The sequence below is a fragment of the Mustela nivalis genome (assembly GCF_964662115.1).
Source record: "Mustela nivalis genome assembly, chromosome: X".
Taxonomy (NCBI): Eukaryota; Metazoa; Chordata; class Mammalia; order Carnivora; family Mustelidae; genus Mustela; species Mustela nivalis.
In genome coordinates, this window is record NC_139040.1 from 37572717 (window position 1) to 37596535 (window position 23819).

General features: G+C 40.6%; 1 protein-coding gene across 8 annotated transcripts in view; it reads left to right on the forward strand.

Annotated features, from left to right (window-relative positions):
• Nucleotides 1-23819, forward strand: part of ACSL4 (acyl-CoA synthetase long chain family member 4) — an 82621-nt gene that overhangs the window by 22378 nt on the left and 36424 nt on the right. The window contains exons 2-5 of one of the 8 annotated variants that reach the window (XM_082717329.1): nucleotides 2658-2732; nucleotides 9492-9546; nucleotides 21846-22372; nucleotides 22616-22793. In XM_082717329.1, the coding sequence (XP_082573455.1) occupies nucleotides 22022-22372; nucleotides 22616-22793 (529 nt within the window). In that variant the 5' untranslated portion in view covers nucleotides 2658-2732; nucleotides 9492-9546; nucleotides 21846-22021. The remainder of the gene's footprint in view (nucleotides 1-2657; nucleotides 2733-9491; nucleotides 9547-21845; nucleotides 22373-22615; nucleotides 22794-23819) is intronic. The other 7 variants (XM_082717333.1, XM_082717336.1, XM_082717335.1 and 4 more) reach the window with 7 other exon arrangements.

Below are 23819 nucleotides of genomic sequence, written 5' to 3' on the forward strand. Positions count from 1 at the left end.
CAGAATTGTCAAACTACTATGTTGCACACCTGAAACTCATATAATACTTTGTCAACTATGGTTCAATTTATTTTTCAATAAATTAAAAAACAGTCACAAATAAAATGAAGGCTGATGTTAATTGTGAAGGAAAAAATAAAGACTTCAACCAGCTGAATTCTCTGACAAGTGTTAGATTATTTCTCTTATCCATTCCAACAAATATTTGATGCTGTTTCCAAGCCCATGTGGGGAACAGAGATAATAGGATGCAGTCCTTTTCCCAAATGAGCTTACTGTTTAGATAAGTGATTAAGATAAATTTATAAATAGTACAACTAACTTCTGAAATGCCCTCCCTTCAAAATCCTTCTTGTCACCTGAGTGGAAGGCAAAGAGATGATGCCCATTTGGGTAATGGATTACAAGTTTCAAGCTTTTAGGGAAGAGCTATAAAAGTTCAAAAGAAGACAAGACATGTTAGCTCAAGGTATCAGTGAAGATATCCCAGAAAAGCTGGCTTTTGAGCAGAATTCTGGATACAAAGAAGGGCATGCATAAAATCTTTGACACAGGAGAATTTCAGAGAATGTCAGCTTTTTTTCACCCCCAAGGTGGTAAGTGAATTCTTTTGGGTAGGATATAGGTAAGGTAGATATTTTTTCTTATTCAATTTAAAGATTTATTTTATAGTAAAGTATTTAATGTTGCTGATAGGAGTATAAATAGGTGCAGCCTTTCTGGAAAGTAATTTTATAGGTATATATCAAGAGTTTTCCTTTCCCACACTCCCCACCATCACCCAGTCTATCTTTGACTTGGTAATCACACTTCTAGGAAATATGAGGGAGGTTTTTAAATCTTGAGGAGGGAAGATGACCCAGAAGGCACAAAGGAGACTACTGGTACATGTTATTACTTAACACATAAAAACCAATATTTGGCCCAAAGCACCCCAAATAAGAGAAAATCTATACCAGGAACAGTATCTGTAATATATCAGAAAAAGGGTCTATTTCCTTAATATACAAAGGGCTCTTATGAATCACCAAGAAAATATGAATAATAAAGTGAAAAAATGGGCAGAGTTACTGGATTCATATTCATTCATATAAGAAATTTAGATATGTGGGGCACCTGGGTGGCTCAGTAGGTTAAGCCTCTGCCTTCAGCTCGGGTCATGATCTCAGGGTCCTGAACTGGGCTCCCTGCTCAGTGGGAAGCCTGCTTCTCCCTCTCCCATCCCCCTGCTTGTAGTCCCTCTCTCGCTGTGTCTCTCTCTGTGTCAAATAAATAAAATCTTTAAAAAGGAAAAAGAAATTTAGATATAGTGGAACATTTTAATATATTCTTTGAAAAATATTTAAAAAAAAGTGTTTTTGGTACCTGTTGAATAGAATTCACTTCATGGTTGGAGGGGATATGGAGATATGGGCATATATTTTTAAAAGATTTGTTTATTTGAGAGAGAGAGAGCACACACAAGTGCATGGGGATGGGGGTAAGAGGGAGAGGAAGCAAAATAATCCTCAAGCCTGCTCACGAGGACCCTGAGATCATGACCTGAGTTGAAATCACTCAACAGACTGAGCCACCCAGGTGCCCTGAGATGGGCATGTTAATTTTGGTGGGAATGTGAAATGGTATCTTCTCTTTTAGAGGTCATTAAAATTTGGGGGGGATGGGAATAAACTTTAGACTTTTACAAAAGAGTTGCAAGGATAGTACATCATATTCATGGGCTCTTCACCTAACACCTTATATAAACTTATAGTATATACTTATAGTATATAAGTATACTTATAGTATAATTATATATACTTATATACTTATAGTATAATTAATTAAAACTAAGAAATTAATATTGATATAATACTATTAACTAAACTACAGACTTTACTCAGATTTTTAAAAAAAATTTTTAAAAGATTTTATTTATTTGACAGACAGAGATCACAAGTAGTAGACAGAGAGGCAGGCAGAGAGAGAGGGGAAAGCAGGCTCACCGCCGAGCAGAGAGCCTGATGCGGGGCTCAGTCCCAGGACTCTGAGATCATGACCTGAGCTGAAGGCAGAGGCTTAACCCACTGAGCCACCCAGGTGCCCCAAGTCTTTATTCAGATTTAATCAGTGTTTCTACTAACATCTTTTTTCTGTTCCAGGATCTAATCTAGGCTCTCACATTACATTTAGTTATTATGTCTCCTTAGTCTCTTCCCTTTTTTTTAACTTTACGTTTTTATTTTAATTGCAGCTAACATACAGTGTTATATTAGCTCCAGGTGTACAGTATAATAATTTCACACTTCCTTTATCACATGGTGCTCATCATAGGCGTCCTCCTTAATCCCCATCACATGTTTCACCCAGCGCCCCACCCACCTCCCCTCTGGTAACCATCAGTTTGTTCTCTGGAGTTAGAAGTCTGTTTCTTGGTTGGTCTTTCTGTTTCTCTTTTTTCCCCCTTTGCTTGTTTTGTTTTTGAAACTCCACATATGTGTGAAATCAGTATTTGTCTTTGACTGATTTCCTGTAACTTAAGACTCTCTACCCCTCCTTAGTCTCTTCCATGGCAACTCCTCAGTGTTTATCTTTCGTGACCTTAACAGCTTTTAAGAATATTCAGGACTTTGTTGAATGCCCCTAATTTGGGTTTACCTGATGTTCTTTCTTGGTAGCTCAAGATGATGTAATTTGGGCAAGAACACCATAGGAAAGTTCTGTTGTGTTCTTCTCAGTGTGTCCTGTCGGAGGTATGTGATGTTCATGTGCCCTGTACTTGGTGATGGTAATCTTGATCACCTTGATCTCAATTGTGTTTCTCCACAGTAAAGTTACCATTTTTTCCTTTGTAGTTAATAGGTATTCTAAATACTTTATTATATTGTATTAATATATATTTGGAGGTGGTATTTTGAGACCATGTATATATCCAGTTTCAACTTTAAACTTCCACTCACCAGTGTTAGCATCAATCAGTGGATTTTGTGTGCAGCCAATTATTACTGTATTGCTTTTTAAAAATATTTTGTTTACTTGAGAAAGAGAGAGCATGAGCATGGGGAGGGGCAGAGGGAGAAACAGACTCCCTGCTGAGCAGGGAACCTGATGTGGGACTTGATCCCAGGACCCTGGGATCATGACCTGAGCTGCAGGCAGACGCTTAACTGACTGAACCACCCAGGACTTTACTGTAGTGTTTGATTGGAGATTTTCTATTTCCTTTATTCCTTCCACATTTATTAATTAGAACTTATATAAGGAGGTTTTGTCCCTTCTCCCTCCTATACTTATTTATTTGGTCCATCATTTATTTTATTTATGTGGACTCATGGATGTTTACTTTATTCTTTTGGATATAATATAATACTATCATTTATATTGTTCACATTGTTCTGATTTTGACCACTGAGAACTCTTTTGGGTTGGCCCCTGTGTCCTTTTGGCACATCCCCATCTTTTTATTTTAAGCACTTCCTTACTTTCTGGCACCAGAAGATACCAGGTTCAGCTGGCATTTTTCCTGCCTTGGCTCTGGAATCAACTACTTCTCTAAAGGGCCCTGGTTCCTTTTACTGGAGAATGGTAATTGGAAACCCAAGATCTGGGTACTAGGTATGATCGCTGCTACTGAGTATCTTTGCTTCTAGATCTGGAGGGCAATTTTAAAAGACTAGAACCTAAAATGGTCACATACCCTTTTGACCCAGAAATTCAACTAGAAATATATCCTATAGACACACTGGCATAAATATATCATTAAGGATATTCTTTGCTGGAATACCATATACCTGTTTAAGAGTATTTTTTTAAAGATTTTATTTATTTATTTAAGAGAGCCAGAGAGAGCATCAGCAGAGGGGAGGAGCAGAGGGAGAAGCTGACTACCCACTGAGCAGAGATCCCAATGCCAGGCTCAGTCCCAGGATCCCCGGATTATGACCTGAGCCGAAGGCAGATGTTTATCTGCTTAATCCAGTGATCTACCCAGCCATCTCTAACTGTTTAGAAGTAGGTAGATCTATGTATTCTGGCATGGAAAGCCATGTAAGAGAGTCATATTTTTAGAAAAGAAAGTTGCAAACCTGTGTAGATAGTATGATTCACTTTTTGCTTAAAAATTGTATGTGTGTGGGAAGCCTGGGTGGCTCAGTGGGTTAAGCCGCTGCCTTCGGCTCGGGTCATGGTCTCGGGGTCCTGGGATCGAGTCCCGCGTCGGGCTCTCTGCTCAGCGGGGAGCCTGCTTCCCTCTCTCTCTGCCTGCCTCTCTGCCTACTTGTGATCTCTCTCTGTCAAATAAATAAAAATAAAATCTTTAAAAAAAAATTGTATGTGTGTGTGTGTGTGTGCACCTCTGTGCACACATGTTTATTAGACTATGTTTACAAAAACATCCCCAGGAGTACCCACCATACTACTGAAAGCTGTTATTTCTGGAGAATTGAATATAAAAGATACTTTCACTTTGTATTTTATATTTTGTAATGTTTGTTTTTTTTAAAAAACACGTTATTGAGATATCATGAATATTTTAAAAAAACATTTTGTTTTAGGTTATCTAACTTTTCCATGAACCAGCATTCTAGTCTATGACAGCCTAGAATCATCTCCATATTTTTTACAATATTACATGATAGTCTGGGGTAGTTTTATTATTTAGGTTATAATATTTGTTTTATACATTTTAATTTTTATGAACCAAGTGACCTATAAGCCTATGAAACATTTAAGACTCTTGAACTGCCAATACTTTATATATTCTTAAGGGGAAAAGAAAAGACTCTACTACAGCTTAGATTCTGAGTAGTACCCTCTAGTAGTTTGATTGGCTTGTGATAGTTACAGAGGCCTGTTCTAAATGTCATTTTCTTCTTTATGACTTTTTTAAAATCATTTTTTAAAAAGATTTTATTTATATATTTAACAGATAGAGATCACAAGTAGGCAGAGAGGCAGGCAGAGAGAGAGAGGAGGAAGCAGGCTCCCTGCCAAGCAGAGAGCCTGATGCAGGGCTCCATCCCAGGACCCTGAAATCATGACCTGAGCTGAAGGCAGAGGCTTTAACCCGCTGAGCCATCCAGGCGCCCCTTAAAAATCATTTTTAAAATAAACAATATTTATGGAAACGTCAGAAGCTGTTAAAATCAGCGCAAAGAATACAAAAGTATATAAAACAAAACAAAAAAATTAAAACACAAAATGCACCTGTAATGCTGCCACACAGCAATTGATATTTGGTGTGTATCTTGCTAATTTTTCTATGAACATGTACCCACTCAAAGAAATGCGTATATCATGGAGTCATACCTACTGTTTTGTACTTGCCTTGTTCTTGATTTCAATATTGCTAACCTTTGAACTGTATTATAGTTATGGCAGTTTTCTTCCATTAGTGGATACATGACATACGCACATCTCTCTGAAGCAAGACCTGTGAAAGACCATTGCTGAGGAGATTGTTCTATAAGGGACTCACCAGAATTTACTTTTAGATTTGGACACTAAATGCTCAGGACTTTGTTAATATTTCCCACTCTTTTTGAAACATTTTCTTTTAAACGTACTAAGCTTGGTTCTTGAGACATTAATGACAGGAGGAAGATTGATTGTGCTTTAAACATTTCCAACAGATGTTATCACAAGTTGAGTATTGGCTTTACTTCTAGAAGAATGTTTTCAAAATACTGGTTAGCAGACTAACTTACTTGCAACAGGGCAAAAACTAATCACAGTAATGGTTTGTTTTGAAGTCTGTCTCAAAATATGAGGGTTGTCTGAAGTTGAACAGCCCTGCCTTGTATTTGTGGTTGCTTTTTCCTTAATCACCATCCTGTTAGCTGCCTGGACACTGTTTTGCTCCGTGGTATTTGATGAGTAAGGCTTTCTCAGGGCTGCCTCATTTCCTACTTGAAAGACGATAAACTCTAGATGCTGTATTCTCTCTCTTTTTTTTTAATTTTTTTTATTTATTTTTTAATTTATTTGACACATATTCTCTTTTTTTCATAGTATCAGGTGATCATTAAGTCAAAACAAACTGTGCTATATGTTTCAGTCTGTTAAAAATTGGCCTTGCGAAGAATTTCCAACTTCCTTGTGCTAACAAAAACTTGCATATATATGTGAAAGTGAAAAGTGTGTTCCAAATTTGCATTCTAATTTCAGCCAGATCATTCCTATTCCTAGTCCCAGTCATTTGTAAGTGGAAGCTGCAAGGTGGTCATCTGCTTAGATCTTTCATACAAAATTATGTCTTCAATTTATTTTAATAGAATGACTCTAAGAACAGGGTGCTATTTGGTAGGGGGAAGCTGGGGGAGAGAGGTTACGTTCAGAGTGTTTTTCCATTGTGTAGAAAAAGTAAGGTGAGGAAATGTGATTTAGTTCCCTTCTATCTGCTGGGCAGCGGTGGCTTGTTTTTGTTTTGTTTTGTTTTGTTTTAAATGATGAAATAAATGTCCGTTAAATGTACAGATGCTGGAAAAAAAATCAGGACAGGACTTTATCCCTGTCTCTTGTATTTAAGAACCTCTGAGAGTTTCTTTGTCTTGCCTGATTGATGGAGGACTGTGAGACTGGAAATGAGCAGAAGGTGGAAACTGGGGCTCTCATCGAGCTGAGAGAATTCTCTGACACTTCTGATTTACCTCTCCATCCTCTCCTTCTATGGTACCAACGACCAAGTATAAACTATCCTTTACAAATATTTATGGATGAAATTATTTTCCAAATTAAGCTAGTGGATAGTTTTGTATCTCCCCCCTGCCACCCATAGGTCTTTAAATGATTTTGTAGAGAGTTGGTCTTTGTTGTTATCAGTTACCTGAATTAATCTGTGGGGGAAATCTATCCATTTGTATTTAGAAATACGAAGTTTTTCTTCTCCAACATTCTCTTCTTGAGCTCTTCGGACTTTATTTGAGTATGTATGTGCAGAGATTTACTCTGCTTATGTTAATATGAATTGTTAGCCCTGTGGGAGAAAAATAAGAAAATGTTAAGTAGCATGCCTTCCGTTTATAAGTAGTCTTAACCATCTGTGTTCACACATATACTGACACCGTCCCCAGCACACCCTCTCCAAAAGTAGATTGTGGATATTCACTTAAAGTGAAGAAGTAGTTCTGTGAAACCAAACAAAAGGAATGCTCTGTTGGTGATAGGTCTGGGTGTAAATCATTCTTGCCCTCTTGTTCTGATGGTAGCAGGAGAGAAAACGAACTGAGTTAACACCAAGTAGTTCGTGTGGTCGTTAGCCATATGGATGTTTGCGACTTCCATTGGAGTGTCTAGATTTTTTTTAAAAAAGTGTTTGAAGGGTTTTTCTCATAGTCTTATGCAAGTAGTACTGAGTACTACCTCATGGAGATAAGACTTCATTTCTTCTTCAAAATCATAATTGTGCCTAGGACACCCCTGCAGTGCTGAAATGTAAGTAAGTGATGTCAAATTACAGAAGGGCCTTAAGTTTACTATTCTGGGTGTTCAGATGATAAGTTGTTTTCTCCTGCACTATACAAAATAGGTCAGTCCAAAACTTTCATAGCATGTATAGCTTCAAGAGCATCATAAAACTGATCTGTATGTTCGCTGAGGGAAGATGAAAATATCTGTAGGTTTTTGCCTAGAGCAGTGCTGTGTTTTGATTTGGAAAGAATCTTGCACTGTTTAAAGGAAATTATTCATTTTGGATTTTGATGGGAAAATCGCTAGGCATGTGCAGGCACTTGGGGTTGAGGCTATCTGGGTAGACTGACTAGTTTTCTGTGGTCAGACTTTATCCCTGAATGGCTCCTGTCCTGACTGGGGCTGGGGGGTGGAATAAGAGGTACAAATAAAACTATTAACAGCATGACTCCTGCTTCTTGCTTTTTTCTTTTCATTTTACTTTAACATTTTTTATTGAGCTATAATTGACGTATAATGTTGTGCAAGGTGCACAACATGTTGATTTGATACATTTATATATTGTTACGATTACCACCTTCGCTTTAGCTAACACCTCTGTTGCATCACATAATTATCATTTCTTTTTTTGTGGTGAGAACATTTAAGGTCTAGTTCCTTAGCAGTTTTGAAAGTATATGACATGGCATTGTTGACTGTAATTACTGTGCTGGGCATCAGATCTCCAGAATTTACTCATCTTCTAACAACCCTTTAAGAACATCTCCCTGGGTTCCCCCTCCAGCCTCTGGTAGCCACTATTCTACTCTGTTCCTGTGAGCGTGGCTTTTTTAGAGTCCACAAATGAATAACACCATGCCACAGTTGTCTTTCTCTGCCTGGCTCATCTCACAAAGGCTCAAAGTCCACCCTAAAGGGGCGCCTGGGTGGCTCAGTGGTTAAGCCGCTGCCTTTGGCTCGGGTCATAATCTCAGGGTCCTAGGATCGAGTCCCGCATCGGGCTCTCTGCTCAGCAGGGAGCCTGCTTCCTCCTCTCTCTCTCTCTCTCTGCCTGCCTCTCTGCCTACTTGTGATTTCTCTCTGTCAAATAAATAAATAAAATCTTTAAAAAAAAAAAGTCCACCCTCAAAGTCCACCCATGTTTTTGCAAATGGCAGGCGTTCCTTCTTTCTCATGGCTGAATATATACCATTGTGTGTACATACCCATTTGTTTTACCCGTTCATCCATTGGTGGACACTTAGGCTGTTTGCTTATCTTGGTTGCTGTGAATAATGCTGCAGTAAACATGGCAGTGCAGGGGTGCCTGGGTGGCTCAGTGACTGCCTTCAGCTCCAGTCAGGATTCCAGAGTCCCAGGGTTAAGTCCCGCATCGGGCTCCCAGCTCCACCAGGAGTCTGCTTCTCCCTTTGACCTTCTCCCCTCTCATGCTTTCTCTCACTGTCTCCCTCTCAAATAAATAAATAAAATCTTTTTTAAAAATGGCAGTGCAGGTTTGTTTTTGATATCCTGTTTTCATTTCCTTTGGCTGTATATCCATAAGTGGGATAGCTGGATCATGTGATTGTTGCATTTTTAATTTTTTTACACAACCTCCATACCGTTTTCCAGAGTGGCTGCTCCAATTTACGTTCCCACCAACACTGTGCAGAGCTTCCCTTTTCTCCACAAACTCACCAAGGCTTGTTATTTCTGGTCTTTTTGATGATAGCCATTCTGACAGGTGCGAAGTGGTATCTCATTGTGGTTTTGATTTGCCTTTCCCTGATGATGAATCATGTTGAGCACGTTTTCATGTGCCCGTTGGCCATCTGGATGTCTGCTTTGGAGAAATGTCTATTTAGTTCCTCTGCCCATTTTTTCATCTTACCATTTTCCCACAGAGTTTTGACTACTGTTTCTTAGTCAGGCTAAGTTACTTTTCTGTGATCCTAATAGCATTACTTCTAGCCAGATGACCATCTCTAGTCATTTCTTATTTTGTCTTGGATACCTGGCTCATCATGAGCTAAGGTGCACGGGTAATGTGAAACAGCACTTGAGTGTTTTCAAAAGGGGTTCTTCTCTTGTGTCAATGTACCCATTAATGTTGTCTTTTATTGCAGATTGAAATCACAAAAGATACATACACGTGTTCTTCTTAAGAGAAAAAGGAAATCTGTAAGTATTCTTTGAAAATTCTAAATTTGTCATTTTATCAGCTTTTGGAGGAAATTAAGTTTTAACTATACTAACAGGCATCTTGACTCTTTTTGTTGTGGAAAAACCCTGCCAATCTCCATGTTTGTGTTAAAAGGGCAATATTTGGAAAAGTAAAACAGGAAAACTTTTTACCCTGTACAGCTTCTAAAATTTAAACTACCACTCCTCGTTTTTGAAAGGGGAAGTGATAATTGAAATCTAAGTAAAATGTTTTTCCTTGAGTGATTACCGAAAAGTGGAGCCACAGATGGGAGTGTTCCAGTTCTGACTGGTGAGACTGACAGGCCGAGAGTCTTTGGCAAGCTAGTTCGCTTCCCTTTGCCTCACTTTGCTAACTGTAAGGAGGTTCGTTATTCTCGATGAGAGGATGTCTGTAGTGGTGGCTGCTCGCCCTAGTAAGCTGAAGCTTGTTCTAGTTACTGGTTCTCAAAACTGATTGAAATATATTTCTGATTTGCATAATTTTAGGTATTAGCGCTTTCCTTCACCGGAGAATCTTCTCTAGACCATAGCATGGAATACAAGAAACACAACAGCACTCTTAAAAGAAACACAATAGCACACTTAAAATTAGAGTCCTAGTGTTAGTCTTGGACCTTGAAAATTACCTAGTCCAGTGTTTCCCAAGCATCGATTTTTAGACCACTGGTGGTCAGTGAGGAGTTTTTCGTGGTCCAGGGTGAAGTGAGGAAAGTAAGGACAATAGGCCGTGCATTTTTTTTTTAAGGTTAAACTCTTCCCCTTCAAATGATTTCTTGTCATTATAAGATCTGCCCATCTAATTTAGAGGCATTAAATACATTCTGTATTTTATGAAATGATGGTGATAGCAAATCATAGGGTTTTTTTTTTAATGTCTATACCTTCCCCCCACCCAAGGCAGCTGTATCATTCCCTTCACCATCCTTCTTTGCTTTTAAAACTATGACAGGCCTGTACTATCTTAGTATATGTGCTGCCGAAGCGAGCACAGGCCTGTGCTATCTTAAAATAAGAATCCAGTTTTCTCATTTTACAGATGAGGACACAGACAAGAGGTTATTTGATTTGTTCCATGTTTTACTGTTCAGCAAGCTGCTGAACCGGGACCAAAACCCTGTATATGATGCTGCCTCTCTTGTATTTCTGGTCTTCTGAGAATCACTTTAATTATAATTGGTTATAAACTTGAAACAGAAGATCTAGTAGTTCTTGGGTGCTAATAACTATTTTTTGAATTCCGAGTGTAAAGAAATTCAAGACTTAATGTTCTTGTGTAGCTTGGTAGTAAAGTCTGCTGATGAGCCTGCATTAGAAAAATCTGAAAACATGGCCAGGGATTTTCCTCAGCAGGCCCAAATTAGCCGTCTCTGAATTCAGCTGCTTAGCATGCTACCCCATGATTCCTAAAAGTGGTGAGGTATCAGTGAGGCTAGTGTTTCCTTGGGAAATAGACTGTGGTGCCATCTTGAGGACAGTAGTATTCAGGCTTCTGTAGTTGACTTATTTGTCTGTTTCCTCTTGCCTCCCTCCCCACCTCCATCCTCCTTTCTCCCCCACCTCTCCCCGCCATGCCCCACATGCACACACCCTACAAACACGGATAACCATTTAGAGCAGTCGGCTTACAGCCCATCTAGATAGGTAAAAAAAAAAAAAATTACCAAGGCAGAGAGTAGGAGTTGCTAAACACATTGGCAGAAACATGTGCAGTTTGTACTCAGGAGTTTACAGATACTTTGGAGTGCCTTTGACACTTCAGAGACTCCTCTCCGATTGGCATAGCTGGGCCTTCGCTGTCCCAAATACACTTCCAAGCAGAAATACCTAATTCCTTTATCCCCCTCCCTCACTCACCTTAGTGAAGCATGCATGGGCCAGGGAAGCAAATGAACACGAAGAGAAAAGAATGGAAAGTATTCTTCATCCCCAGTATGGAGACATTAACTCTAAGAGTACTTTTCCCTGGCTTCTTGTATTTAGCATCATGTGGCTTCCTCCTTTAGGGAAGAATCCTTTAATTTCTAAAATGTCAGATAGAGCCATAATGAAATGCTAAGAATTAAAAAAATCTTGAACTTTCTGCAATCTTTGGAATATCTGTGCTCTTCTTTTTCTTAGTGCTAATATTTGAGAGTTGTCTGAATGGCTACAGGATTTCAGTCTTAAACAGATTCATCAGTCTTTGAGTTCTTTTAATAATCTCATTTTAAAAGTATTTTAATACTGAAGCACAGAGTGAGCTTGTAAAAACAAAACAAAACAAGACAAAACCATACCACAGTTTCACATGGTGGCCATGTGGCTGAATTGTAGTGACTTATTTGGCCATTTTATAAGAAATGGCTGGGGCGCCTGGGTGGCTCAGTGGGTTAAGCCGCTGCCTTCGGCTCAGGTCATGATCTCAGGGTCCTGGGATCGAGTCCTGCATCGGGGGGGGGTCTCTGCTCAGCAGGGAGCCTGCTTCCTCCTCTCTCTCTGCCTGCCTCTCTGCCTACTTGTGATCTCTCTCTGTCAAATAAATAAATAAAATCTTAAAAAAAAAAAAAGAAATGGCTGAAGGGGTGCCTGGGTGGCTCAGTCGTTAAACATCTTCCTTTGGCTCGAGTCATGATCCCAGGGTCCTGGGATCGAGTCACACATCCGGCTCCCTGCTCACGGGAAGCCCGCTTCTCCCTCTCCCACTTCTGCTGCTTGTGTTCCCTCTCTCGCTGTGTCTCTCTCAGTCAAATAAACAAAATCTAAAAAAAAATGGAAATGACTTAAGACTACATTGTTGCATAATTTTTAATAGTAAAGAGTACCGGGAAACAACATTAGCAAAGAACTAACCTGTCGAACTGGCTCCTCCTCTAGCAAACGTGGAGGGTAGGTCATGTGGCAGAAAAAGGAATGGTTGCAAAATTGTCACCACTATACAAAGTTATTACTAGGGCAAGTATTATGCTGGTCACAGGTGTTTTTTTTTTTTCATCTATACTCACGGTTGGCAGCCTGCGGTTTGTATTGCTTTATTATTAATAAATAGGTAACATGACAAGAGAGGTAGGATCTCACTTGGATGCAAGACATTTATTATGACTAAAAGTTAATTTTGAAGTTATTTTGAATGATTTTTGATAAGCCATGACTGTGTTCCCCTAGAGAAAAAAAACACCTGGGAAATAGAAGACTTTACAGACAAAATTAGTCTACGATGTGCCCTCTAATTTAGCAGCAGGGATCTGTCTACAGGGATCTGCAGGAGTTCATCTTCAGCAGTAGCCTAAGACGTTGAAATTGGCATTGTGCTACCTTACTCCCGTTTTATAGCACTGCACTTCTCTGTAAATACGTACCCCCCAGAACTTGGTTTTCCTCCCTCTTTCCTGGTGTCTAATCAAGTTGGATTGGAACATCATGCTTGGTCAGTAGGTGCCACTTCTAGCCTGGTCTGTCCTCAGTATTCCTTTAATTTGAGTTTTGGATTAAAGCTCTACAACCAACTCCTGACTTTTGAAAGCTTCATATTTAAAAATGCAGCATGTTGTGTTCACTTGAAATGAGGAATAGCCGCATCATCATACACAGTGTATGTGAAGTGTGTAGGCAGCAACATTGGCTGCTGGATCTCCTCATTTCAACATATATAGATAGGATCCCAATTATAAGATCCTATGACCTAGAAAAAACACAATCTGATGCATGCTGGGGATGTTCTTAAAGCATTATGGGAGGGGACTTCTGCTGCACTGTGAAAGAGCATCTTCAGCATGGCAGCTGAGGTGCTTTCTTTGCTGGGAAAAGCTGGGAAGAGACTGGCAGGATGGCGACTTCAGGGGTTAATCCCTCTCCAGGTGAGGAAGTAGACAAGTTTGGGTAATCTTGCTGGAGACGCACCCAAAGATCAGTCGTGGTAGTGAGAGGCTTGTAGTCAAAATAGCTAGCTAGGCACAGGTGCGGTGTGTTGGGACAGGGCATGCATATATTCATCCTAGGTTTTTGTTTTTGTTTTTTGCTTTTTCAGCTCTCAAATGTATTTATTATAATTACTGTATATCGGGTCTAAAGTTTGATTGTACAAACTATACTGTGTCAATTAAATTGGTCTGTCAATTTGAATCAGGTGAGACTTACAAAGGGCAGGTGAATATATATTTCACATGATTATTCAGTCTTGCAAACTAACAGCAAGAAAGCCTACTAGCTGCCCTTAATGCCTTTTATTTTCTTAAAATAGTACCATTTTTAAAGTTTTGGTATTAAATATGAAGTGTATCATATTGTAATACAGCTCCTGTGAGGTTTGATTTCATTAACCAAATGCAACCATTCTTTAACATCGTTTTTGAGCTTTCTCTTCTGTGTTTTAAAATCATTTGGAACTTTTTAATAGTATGTGAGAGAAAAGTTTTTTTTTTTAAAAGCACTCCACCCATTTATAAGTCTCGGGGATGCAACAACTATGTAGAAATAGGATCTTTTAAAGTGCCACAGGTGTGTTATCTGTTTAATCTCTTAAAACTTTTACTTATTTATTTTTATTTTATTATTTTTTTAAAGATTGTATTTATTTATTTGAGAGAGACAAAGAGAGAGCACAGAGGGAGAGGGAGAAGCAGACTCCCTGCTGAGCAGGGAGCCCCACTTGGGCTGGAACCCAAGACGCTGAGATCATGACCTGAGGGGAAGGCAGCCACCCAATGGAGTGAGGCACACAGGCGTCCCTCTTGGAACTTTTGTAATTGTTTTCTGATTTAATGTTGAGTGGATACAGAAGGCAAATTGTCTCTTTATTTGGTATTTAAATTACCCCTTTAAGTGATGTGTGACCTGAAAATGTAATTTCTTAAAGTAGCACTTACATAGTTAATCATTGATTTTCAAATTGATGCCTTTTTCATTTTCATAAGGTTGTTTGTAAAGGACAGATGACCTTTATCTGGCCTTATCGTGTGTTTCAACTTGGCAAATGCATGAATCCGTGCTTAGTGAAGTCTGTTTTCCCAGACTTTTGGGGGGGAAAAAACATGTGGGCATTAATGGACTTCAGTTTATTAGTTTTTCTTTTTCATTCTTAAATTGATGTGTCACATGCTTCTGGGGGAGATGATTTCTTCTTTTAAATTCAGACTTTAATCAATATATAGCATTTGTTTACTTTGTGTACTAGAGCTTAAATGTATCACTAATGCTTTTTGTGTTTAAGCTAACTATCTCAGAGCATTTGAAGTAACTGGAATGAAATATTTAACATTAAACTTGACCTTAAGACAAAAGGTAAAATTTTATTTGATTTTCCCCTAAGCTTCTAGGACTCACTCGATACCTAGAGGATATTTTTTCACTTATAAAAATGCCTCGGGATATAGGCTGGATTAGTGCTCAAAATTGCTTCCAGGATTTCTTCATACACAAAATTTGTCATTGTCACCTATTTAGATTATACCAGCACGCCTAGGGTCACAGACAGGAGAGATGAAAACATAGCTTTAAAAAAATCTATTTGAAGCTGTTATGATCTATTTAAAATCTATTAGACCTGGATCAGAATCCCTACTTCACTGGGTCACGTGGCAGAGACTGGTTATATCATCAGTAAAATGAGGGTACCACCTCAAAGGGGTTTCTTGAAGGATTCAGTGAGATAATGCATCTGGAGGACTGAGCACAGTGCCTAGCCCAGAGTCCATGCTCAGTGAGTGGTTATTCATCTGCTCTCCATATGAAATGGTAATCCTCAACAGGAACAGTGAACTGTTTTGTGACTAAAGATGATGGCCTGCCCTTTCCTGGAGGCCATACAAATGAATTTCTTGATTTCAAGGAAGCACAACTTCGAGTTCATGTCCTCCTAATGGGTAGGGCAGTAGGTATTGCTCTTCATATGCAGAAGGACAGCATACCTTAGTGAGAGGCATGGGTGAGAAAGCACGTAGTCCTCGCTGCATAGCCTTCATGCATTTAGAAGAGCAGTCTTTCACTTCTGTGCAACAGGCAGTTTTTCCAGTTTCATGTTTTTTATTAAGCAGCTAAAAACAGGTTAAGTTTATTATAGGGATTTTTAAGAGGATACCCTGTCCTAGAATGTCAACACAGACGAGTGATTTTTTTTTTTAAAGGTGACAAAGGTTGGTGGCTTTCCAGGCTGTTGTACTTGCATACGTTTTTGCTTTATTGTTCCAGAGCAATGCCATATCCATTCTTTTTTTTAAATGTTTTTTTTGAGATTTTATTTATTTATTTGACAGAGACAGAGATCACAAGTAGGCAGAGAGGCAGGCAGAGAGAGGAAGAAAAGCAGGCTCCCTGCTGAGCAGAGAGCCCGATGTGGGGCTCCATCCTAGGACCCTGAGATCATGACCTGAGCTGATGGCAGAGGCTTAACCCACTGAGCCACCCAGGTGCCCCGCCATATCTGTTCTTATTTCAGTCAGCAGATTTATGGCACCGCTAGTGCACAGAGGGACTGTTGTGGTCACTTAGTGTTCAGCAGCAGACTGTCAACCCTGCCTCATGGAGCTTAGCGGGACATTGGTAACAAATATGAAAAGGAAAGCATGTGGCATATTGGTGATAGGTGCTGAGGAGAAAAACAGAGTGAGAAAGGGACTGGAGGTGTTGGGGTGCCATTTTAGGATGGCTGCAGAAGGTGATACTTGAGTGAATACAAAAAGGAGCTGGATGAACATTCCAGGGAGAGAAGACATGTCCAAAGGGCCTGAAGCAGGGTCATGCCTGGTGTGTTCCAGAAACCACAAGGAACAGGTTGAATTAAAGCAGAATGAGCCAAAGGAAAGCATGGGAGATGAAGTCGGAAATATAAGAGAGCAGGGGAAAAGTCCCTGTCATCTCATAGGGCAGAGTGAGGACTAACTTCTGAGTGGGTTGTATGGGGATTCTTTGAAAGACCTAATTTACCTTACATTTTAACTACATTTAACTAACTCTGGCTGACGAGTTTAGAGTTTGTTATTAAAGTGGGAGCAGGGAGATCAGATTGGCAACTGCATTTATTTAGGTAAGAGATGATAGTGGCTGAAATCAGGATGGTAGCGGTGGAGGTAGGGAGATATAGTTGAATTTGGTATGGGTTTTATAAGTAGAGCCAGTAGGATTTGCTGCTGCTGAGTTGGGTGTGGAATGTGTGTGTGAGAGAGAAAGAGAGAGAGGAGCAAGAGCGAGAGAGAGAGAGGTGCAAGAGAGGGAATCTCAAAGGTTTTTGGTCAGAGCAGCTGGAATTACTGAGCCGGACAAGACTGGATGGGATCGGTTTGTGGCAGGACAGGCAGCAGCTCAGCTTTGAGCATGTTAAGTCAGAAGTACTTGACTGATAGGGATCTGTTGAGGAAAAGTTGGATCTACAAATCCAATGTTTAGGGAAGACCTCCAGGAGAGGGGGAGACATCTGGGCCTCATCAGCATATATATACATACACACCATCTTAAGGCTGTGGGACTGAATGAGGTCACCATGGGAGTGAGTGTAGAGAAAGCCAAGAGGAGGTTAGGTGACCAGGGACTGTGGCATTTAGAGGTCAGGGACATAAGGAAGAAGCAGCAAAGCAGACTGAGGAGGAACAGCTAGGGAAGTCAGAAGAAAACTGGAAGAAGTGTGGTCTCCTGGAAGCCAAGTGAAGGTTTGAATCCCAGGAACAGAGGGGTTTGCCTTGTCCAAGGCTGCTGATGAGTCAAGAGAGATGAGGGAGCCTTAACTGACCTTGGGATGTGAAGATGTGGAGGTGCTCAGGGGTCCTTGATCAGAGCGATCTGTGGAGTGGTAGGGGGTAAAAGTCTGAGTAGTAGGCTCAGGAGGAGCTAGGGGAGAGAGCGGGAAGAGGAAGAGTGCAGGTGACTCTCAAGTCCTCATGGGGATGTGAAGAAATGGGGCTGTGGCCAGAGAACATCTGGTGTTTTTTTAAATTTTATTTTATTTTTTCAGTGTTCCAAGATTCATTGTTTATGCACAACACCCAGGGCTCCATGCACTATGGTTTTTAAGATGAGAGAAAGAATAGCCCTGTTGTGATGCTAATGGGCATGATTCTGTGGAACAAGGCACGGGCACCGCCCCCTAGAGGCAGGGCCCAGGCAGACACAGGCCCGGGAGTCCCCAGGCAGCCGTCACCGCCAGCCGGGCACAGCACTGTTCCACGGGCAGAGTCACAGAGGGAAGAGCACGTGGCTAAAGGTGCGAGAAGGTGGGTAGGTACAGTGGCGGGAGTGATGGAGTCAGAGATGTTGATGGTCAGAAGTACGAGGAGCAGACAGGAAACCCAGGAGAGCAGGCCAGTGAATGGAGCGGTCTGGTGCAGTGCAGTTCCTACGCAGTGTAGAGGGCCTGCTGGAAGGAGCCGTCATGCATGTGGGGCAGGGGGCATTCAGCACAGTCCAGTTTTTCTCCAGCCAAACTCAGCTGCGTGGGTACAGGGGCAGACTTCAGTGGAGAATTAGATTTAACCGGGTTGAAGTTTCACCAAAAAGTGCAACAAAGTGAAAGGGGGGCAAGACTGTGTTCCCAGCACTGATGATTGGTGTCCGTGGACTATAAGCAGGCTTTGGGGAGGAATTCTGCCAACAGTGCCACGAAGCAGCATTGCTGTTTGCTGTGTGATGCCACTGGCCCAGAGCTCTTCAGTGAGAGGTTGGTAAACTTGTTTAGAGTCCCGCTTATCAGCACATGTGAGGTTAGACACAATCCTTTACCTTAGTTTAATCCATTTACCACCCAAGAAATCAGACTTTCTCTTCCATAGAGAATAGTTCATTTCCCCTTAGTACAACAGGCAGATGTTGAATCTTGAGTTGCTGAGTCGTCATACACATGTGTCTCTTAGGGTACAGCTGCATGCTTGTAAAATTGGGTCCAAAAAAATTCAAGTTTCCCATTGACTTCGATCCCTCAAGTGGAGCATCTCCTCACGTGGAAGGCATTAAAGCTTCTGCTACACTACGGCTGTTTCTCCACCATCCTGCCCTTTTCTGCCTCCATCCGTTTGCCCATCCATTTGTTCTCTCTGTTAGGACTGTCCTCTTTTTCCAGTTGTTTTATTTGTCTTTTGAAAACACACCATCCTTCTTGTCTACCTCAACTGCTCTTTTTCTGTGAAACCTTTCCAGATGGTTCTACTTCCTACTTCAACCATCTTTTCTCCCCCCCAAATTAGTAATCTCTACACCCAACATGGGGCTCGAACTCAGGACCCTGAGACCGAGAGTCACATGCTCTTCCAGCTGAGCCAGACAGGTACCCCTCTTATGGGATATATTCTACATGTTTGTGAACTCATCTTCCTGCCATCTGTCATACATATGAACACATATGTAAATGCATTCAAAGGACTGAGTACATACTTTATTCATCTTTGTATCCAGTGCTCAAAACTTACACATGGTAGGTGTTCTCTCCTCTTTCTCTTTTTGAAATGAATTTATCAATAGATGTGAGTGTAACCCTAGAAAATCTTTGGTAAGGAAAGATTTTAAGATGACAGGCAAAACTGGCCACTGGGTTTGAAAGAGCACTGGACTGGGGACTAGGGGTTGGTTACAATGTGCACTTGGCTACTTATTCACCAACAACAGTGGGTCTTTCAGCTGAACTGGGGTTCCAAGAAGTCTAGGCAGGGGCTCTCAAGCCTCTCCCACCAAAGCAGCTCTGCTTTTGGCTTTTATCTATACATATTTGTGTTTTCCTTGTTCATGTAAGATTTTATTCAAATGGGTGATCCATGTCCCCCTCGCCACCACCAGAAAGAATTTCAAAATGACTGGAATAAATGATGTCTCCGATCTCTCCTCATCTAAATGTTCTTCTAGGTGTGCCTACTCTGTGTGTGTTGTGTTTTGTGTGTGTGTGTTTCTATGAGGATTAAGTAGAAGACATGTCCCTACCTCTGAAGCTTAAGGCAAATATGTATAAAAGATTAAATGTATATAACATGAATGACTAAAAATATATAGTACAGTTAATCTAATTAGATTATAAACCCTTCAAAAGCTGTCTTCTTTATAGATCTTCAGCCCCAAGTCTGACAATTTTTCAATTGAAGGCAAGACTTTTTTTTTGATCTTCTGTTATTGTCTCTGAGAATTTATATATTGAAATAAATATTTTGTCTTGAGTTGATTTCTTTTTGGTATTCCTTTCTCTTACCAGTAGGAATTGTTTTTTAAAATTATACACATAAGTAGGTTATCATCTGTGACTGTCATTTAAGATTGATAAAAGAATATTACAGGATATTTGTTCTAAGAAAGAGGTATTGGGTTTGATAGGGTTGAGAACTACATACTGGTCTCTGCTTAAATACTTAGGTGCTTAGATGTTTGGTAATATTGGTAATATAATCAAGGATCAAAATGAGTGTTAGACATTTCAAGGGATGTAGGAAGTTAGAGGAAGAAATGAATGACCAGCCTTGTCAGACCAAGGAAGCAATTTCTAGGTAGGGTAAATCACAAAATTTAAAGTTGGAAGGATCCCAGGAAATCATCTAGGCCAGCAGTTCTTACTTCAGTGTTAGTGTCACCCTTAGGGTTTTGTGGATAGATTTCCGGGAACCCACAGACCCCCTAAATTTACAGATACCATTTTGTATAGCTTGGGTTTATAGTTCTCATTGGATTCTAAAAGGGGTCCATCGCCTGAAGAAGTTAAGGGCTACTGATCTAGTCTGATCCTAAGCTTAGATCTGTTGTCTGGCTCAAGCTTACCCTGCCAGTTAGTGACCAAGATGGGAACCAAAACCCAGGTCTTTCCACTTGTAGTTTCTTGCTCACTTTACCCCACTCAGTTGAAGGGCATGAACAAAAACTGAGGCAGGATTAAACTACCTCTTTATGGTAACTGGTGTAAAAACACACAGCTGTCCTGGGATTGATAGTCCCTCTGTTGCCACAGGAGTTGCCAAAGGATGGGCTTCAATTTGTCTCCTCCAAGTGAACTATTAATTTTTATAGTTGAAATATGCCGCCACTCTCCAAAACAGCTTTCTCAGCTGAAGGCAGGCCAGCAACTTGTGAGTTAGTACTGTCCCCGAGGCTGTTGCTGCACTTCCTTTCCAACGGGCACTATTTTCCTGACCTGCCATGGCCCCCTATTTTGTGCCTAATCAAATCAAAATGACTTTGTCTGATCTATCAGACCCTGTACTACCCATAGCCTCTTTAGCCCACGTGCACGTACTCTGTGCCCCAGTCAGGCTAGTGTCCTTGTTATTGGCACTTCCTACTCCCCCAAGGCCCTTTCACCCCTATCTCTGTGTGTCTTCATGTGGCTTCCCTGCCCGAATGCTCTCCAGTCTTTTCCTCCTTTGCCCGGCCCAGTTTAAGTCCCATGTCCACAGAGCCTCCCTTACCTACTGGTGGCTATTTCACACTTCCCCTGGACGCCTTCTTGCATTTATTGCTTGTACCGCACACCAGAGCACTTAGCTTTTTCCACAGGCTTTTCACTGGAAATGCTTCAGTGGTGGTCACTTTGGGAGTGGGGTTCCAGGAAGTCCAGTGTGGGTGCTCTGGACACCCCCAGTACCCCGCCCACAATTCAGCCAGAGCAGTTCCACTTTAGTTGCATATGTGGAAAGTCTGCATGACTTTTTATTTGAAGAAGCTGTTTAGCTGCCCCTCCCTCCTCACCCCACTCCCCAGAAAGAAGCTTGAAAGACACTGGATCTGACTTGTGTGCTGACTTCCTCATAAGTGTTAACTGGTCATGGACAAGGGCCAGGACTGGACTGACACCAGTTTGGACCTGCTACGACTATTCCCAGGCACTGGGGTGCAATTTTGAGCACAAAAGAACACTTAGGGAATGACTTTGCAATTCTATTGCTCAACAGTTTGGGGGCCAGGATATCGTGAACAGCGTTACCTCAGAAATAGTATTTCCGGGTTGGTCATTGAGAAATAAACCTACATTGGTGGATTTCTCCCATTTTGCATATAAAACCGAATCCTATTTAAAGCTACCCGTTTTACATCTACATACTTAAGAGAAATCTCACTATTGGCATTCCCCAAATTCAACCAGTCTTCAGTATATCCCATCTGTACGTTCGTGTAAGCATTAAAGTAGCATCCCTAACATTAAATTCAGAAGTTTATGGCAATGCTTGGAACTGAAAAATGCCAGTCTTTCAGACCAGTTATTTCAACTTTCTGTATCAAATCAATTACATAAACTACTGAAGACCTGAGTATTTAAATCAGTGTTGCTATCAACTTGCTAATACTCTTGTTTTTTCTTTTTTTTCCTTTATCCTGCTCTCTGCCTGGTTCATTGTCTTCACCTACAGGTGTACTTTATTGTCGGCTTCCAAAGATTACTAACTTCTATCTGTAGCATTAAAATTGAACTGCCTTGGCTATACTGCTACTCTCACTGCTGCTTCCATTATTGCCTTCTTCAGCAAAATAAGGCTTTCTGCAGCCAAAGAATAACAAGACACACCACTGTAGAAGCCTTGCCACTATGAAACTTAGGCTAAACGTGCTCACCATTATTTTGCTGCCTGTCCACTTGTTAATAACAATATACAGTGCCCTTATATTTATTCCATGGTATTTTCTTACCAACGCCAAGAAGAAAAACGCTATGGCAAAGAGAATAAAAGCTAAGCCCACTTCAGACAAACCCGGAAGTCCATATCGCTCTGTCACGCACTTCGACTCGCTAGCTGTCATAGACATCCCTGGAGCCGACACTCTGGATAAGTTATTTGATCATGCCGTGTCCAAGTTTGGGAAGAAGGACAGCCTTGGGACCAGAGAAATCCTAAGTGAAGAAAACGAAATGCAGCCTAATGGAAAGGTTTTTAAGAAGGTACAGCATTCTTGCACTCTTTAATTTTTTTAAGGGGAAGGTATGCATCAGTTGATCAGAGATCAAATGCATTTAGAATATGCTGCCATTCCACTTAAATACGCTGTGTAACCAATTCTCAGAGGGTGCTCCAGCTTCGGCATATTCACTTAAAGGCAGTTTTAGAGTTCTATACTTTGAATAGTATTTTGACTGCTTGTTGAAATAAACATACTCATATTAGAGAGTGTCTTCCTTTAACAGTTAATTCTTGGGAACTATAAATGGATGAGCTATATCGAAGTGAACTGCAGAGTGAATAATTTTGGTAGCGGACTCACTGCCCTGGGACTGAAACCAAAGAACACTATTGCCATTTTCTGCGAGACCAGGGCCGAATGGATGATTGCGGCCCAGACCTGCTTTAAGTACAACTTCCCTCGTAAGTGCCTTGTGTTTTTGGAGGGGGAGAGAAGGGGTTTTAGTAACATGTGAAATTGTCCTGTGATGCTGTTGTGTTCTTTAGCAATTTTTCTGCATAAGTTCTATCCATAAAATGGTATGTACTCTTTTTAAAAGCTGTCTGATAATTTCTGTTAAAGAGAGTAATTTCTAATAGCCAGTATGGGAATTGGCAGCTTAATAGATAGAATTTAGTTTTACTTTTCATTTGGAAGTGAATTATATATGAAAGGTTTAGGAGTGTTTTTTAGGGCATGACATACAAGATAATGATTAAAACAACAAAAGAAAAATCATTGCTTAGGATCGTTATAGTTCATTGCTTTACTTCAAGGCCACCTCTTTGAACTATTCCATTTTACATGTGAAATGAGCACATAACAACTTGAACTGACAGTAGATACATTGGCCAGAAAGTAAAGTGCAGAGTGTATTCCTGATTCATAAGCATTTGTTTTTGCTGTTGTGCATGATATTGTTTTTGAAAATTCAAAGTCCAGAACAGTGCCTACCACATGCTAGGCACTCAGTTGTTTACTGAATGAAGAACACTACAAGTGCAGTGTAGTGATCAAGAGTTTGTATCTCAAACAAACAAAATGAATATGAAATGATCCCCTATATACCCATCACCCACCTTCAACAATCAACAGCTTGTGAAAAGTCGCTCTTCCTAACCATGTTGCTGTTTTGGTTACTAGCCTAGAGCTGAATTTCCAGTCTGAAGTTTAACAGACACCCCTTGGTTCTAACTCATCTTGGTTTCAGCTTATGTTTCCTTTGTCTGGCAGCCCCTAAAGAATAGATCTCGTTGGCCCACCCAGTTAAGGCTTGGAGGTCACCAATATTGAGCTTGGATATTAGGCCCACTAAAAAAACTCCCTAGGAGTGAGGACATGATTCCACCTTGAAATCTCAATCTGAAGATTCTCAAGGACTTACTCATTCTTTGGTGCTATGCCCAATGAAAGAGCATGGCACGGGGTAGTTCTAGGTGAGCTAGCTC